The 3258-nt window shown below is 32.1% G+C and overlaps 1 protein-coding gene across 1 annotated transcript in view; it reads left to right on the top strand.

The window, feature by feature from the left end:
* The window catches only part of LOC119838322, a 6716-nt gene extending 3749 nt beyond the window's left edge, over positions 1-2967 (top strand). The window contains exons 4-9 of the mRNA XM_038364209.1: positions 57-240; positions 336-409; positions 480-572; positions 638-1140; positions 2005-2080; positions 2256-2967. Coding sequence (XP_038220137.1) covers positions 57-240; positions 336-409; positions 480-572; positions 638-1140; positions 2005-2080; positions 2256-2423 — 1098 coding nt within the window. The 3' untranslated portion in view covers positions 2424-2967. The remainder of the gene's footprint in view (positions 1-56; positions 241-335; positions 410-479; positions 573-637; positions 1141-2004; positions 2081-2255) is intronic.
* The last annotated feature ends 291 nt before the right edge of the window (positions 2968-3258 follow it).

Genomic DNA, 3258 nt, shown 5'->3' with positions numbered 1-3258 from the left:
TAACGGGTAATAGAAACACTGGACGATTATATGACAACTATATAATGATTATACAGGGAATTTCTCTGTACGAAACGTGTCAACGCTGGTCGTCACCGCAACGTAGATATCACCAAGCGCCTCTACGTCTCCGCGAAGATCCGCAACTTTGTTACGCTGAGAATCTGAGGAAATCTGTGGATAATGATATTCGTTACAAACAAACGCCCCACCAGCAACAGGCATATAAAGAAATCTTAGGTAATTTTAAATTGGAGCAATCACTATTCATATAATAATATATGTACATTCAATATTTCAAATATTTCATTTGTTCTATGTTATATCAATTATAGATAATTTAGTCGACCAAAGGCAGAAGGCTATTAAAGAGGAAATTCTACGAGATTTGGAATACGAGCGTAAATTGGTAATTAAATTCATATAAGATAAATTGATTTCAAAATGGACGTCAATTAATTAATAACTGCGCTTTTTAGGATGCTCTTGAAGGACCGTGGGGAAAACCTGGACCAGGAGGAAAGATTTGGAGGAATCCTCGAAATATAGGACTAAATTTCTCTAAGTCTATGGTAAGCGTACTTTAGACTTCCTTTATTTAATTGTTTTAAGGTATAATTACAAAATTTATTTTAAGGGATGGACGGATAATGAAATATTTAATAAAATAAGAGGAGACCAAAGACGATACAAAAGATCTTCACTTACTTTACCTGACGTAAAGAGGGCTGATGATTATTCAAATCTTGTTGCGATTGAAAAAGAAAATGGTGAATCTCATAGAGACAAATTACCACAGATAAACAAACACTCAAATAAACCAAAAAACTGTTCTTCGGAAGAAAAGCGAAAACTCGAAAGGGAGCGAGAATTAATTCAATGTTATGGAAAAAATGGGAAATCGAAACAAAACTCTACGAAACAGAAATTTGTGAAAAGGTTGTCGAATGGAGAAAGGGTCGAAAAGCGAATTGAAGAAATAGGAGATTCTGTAAATGAGAAAAAGTTGACGCCTGAAGAAACAATTTTGCGAGTGACTGGTGGTATAGAGCTTGTCCCACTTTTGGCGAGACGTAGGCGCGTTGGTGCTCGTACACTGCCTTCTAGTGACGTCACACGACCTCCACATGAGTCATGCCAGTACGTAACGTATCAATTTTCAAAAAACATTCTCACAATATAATATAATTAGGCCAACCTATATTGATTTTGTTATCAGCAAAGTTATTTTCTTTTGTTCATTTTTTTAACATTCATCAGAAATTTTAAATCTAATTAATTAAGTTTTTATTCACATTCATCGACCGAACTAAATTTCCAATTCATAACGTATGTAGAAATATGTATGAAGATTACTAAGTGTAAATAAACATCAAGTGTCAGTATCGAAATGGAAAATTACAGACATAATATCACAGTGAATCATTACATAGTATAAAACAAAGTCGCTTTCTTTGTCTGTCCCTATGTACTATCCTTAAATCTTCAAACCGACGGGTTTTTTTATATTCTTACTATGTTTTCTGGTCTATAATCAATTCAGATATCATTTAATCAGAAATCACATTTGGGTTAACATTTAAAGGTTAGCGAGTAACGTACAATTTGAATTACATTAAAGATAAAGGGATATATTACTTTGCTAATGAACTACGTTTTTATCAGTTTTAATTGGCAATTGAGAACTCCGAATTTAACAATTAAAAATACGAATGACATAGTTTGAGCATTAAAATCACAAAGCAATCGTCGTATTCAAAACCTCTATTTGGACCTACATCAGCCTACCGCGATGTCACTTTCTAATCAATTGCCTTTAATGAAGACGTATTTTTTATTACATAACACATATGGCCCATACTGACCTTTGGCATTATATACGAAGATTATCTATAGCTTTAGGCACTTTTATCAACAGATTAATGGGGTATAAACAAAAGTTAAGCAAGAATCAAAACAAAACACCTTGAAAAATTATTATTAACTGATGAGTATTGATTATAGATGGAGAGAAATAAGGACGGAAGACTATTTGAGGCAGTTGAAGCAGCAAATGCGGGTAAAATCTCAACAAAAGGAGGTAGATAATGTTTTACTTTATACGTAGGTGTTGATACAAATAATAAATTTCGAGATTGATCTACTAATAAAGAAAGTTTAGGCTATATATAGTTTAGGCTGTAGTGTTAACCTCTAACAACCAATATAACATCATAATTGAACAATAACTCTTTATCAAATAATGTTATTTACAGCAGAGCCGTCGTAATTCAGCTGAAAGTGTGAAACAGCACCATGCAACTTGGGCTTCTTTGTGGGGTCGGCCGGGACATGGGGCACCTCAGCTACGAGGCAGATACGCTCGTAGTAATTTAGCACAACTCCTATACGTACCGCCTCTCACTGATAAAATACAAATTTAATTAACAAAAGTATTGAAATTGCCCTCTCCACCGAAGAACTTCCATGTTCTTTTAATCAAATAGTGATTATAATGATAATTGATTTATTTTACGTTTATGCAATAAATATTTACAATGACATTCATTTATAATATATTTTTTTATTTATATAAACATCATTGAAAGCGTGGCGTAATAATATAAAGTAAGATTTTTAGTGCATCACGTAAGAATATGTATATAATATGTAATATTCTCGCAGGTGTTAATTAAAAACTATCGCTATTAAGGAATTGAATTAGTGTCCAATTAACTAAACGGCTTTCGGAACGAATAAACTGTATTCATCTTAAGAATGCAATACGTAATAAATATATCACAAGGAATTCTAAGTAGTCTTTTGCTTACTACTTTGAGAAATATGTTATTTGTTTGTATTAAAAGGATGAAAATTTATTGTATATATTACCATTATCTTAATATTATATAATTTTCAAAGTATAGAGTTACCTTCTAAGAATCATTGAATAAATGTTTAATTCACAGCAATCCCACTTCTGTAAACATAGATTTATAAACAGTTTTTATTTAACACTCGGCTGTGATATCATGTATAATACGATATAATACGAACATTAACACACACATATAAATCTACGCAGCTAGAAGTTCATTGCACTCTATCTACAAAAGACAATCTAATTCGAATTAAAAATCACTTTAATTACGGGAATAGCCATGCTACGTGTACACAATTTTGTTGGCATTTTATCTCAACATGAGTATGAATAACTGTAAAACAGTATGTGTTGTAAATGGTCTATAATTATCAACTTTGTGTTCTTCCGCGGCTAAA

The sequence above is a fragment of the Zerene cesonia genome, unplaced genomic scaffold (assembly GCF_012273895.1).
Source record: "Zerene cesonia ecotype Mississippi unplaced genomic scaffold, Zerene_cesonia_1.1 Zces_u002, whole genome shotgun sequence".
NCBI lineage: Eukaryota > Metazoa > Arthropoda > Insecta > Lepidoptera > Pieridae > Zerene > Zerene cesonia.
This window is presented reverse-complemented; position numbering and strand designations above follow the sequence as displayed.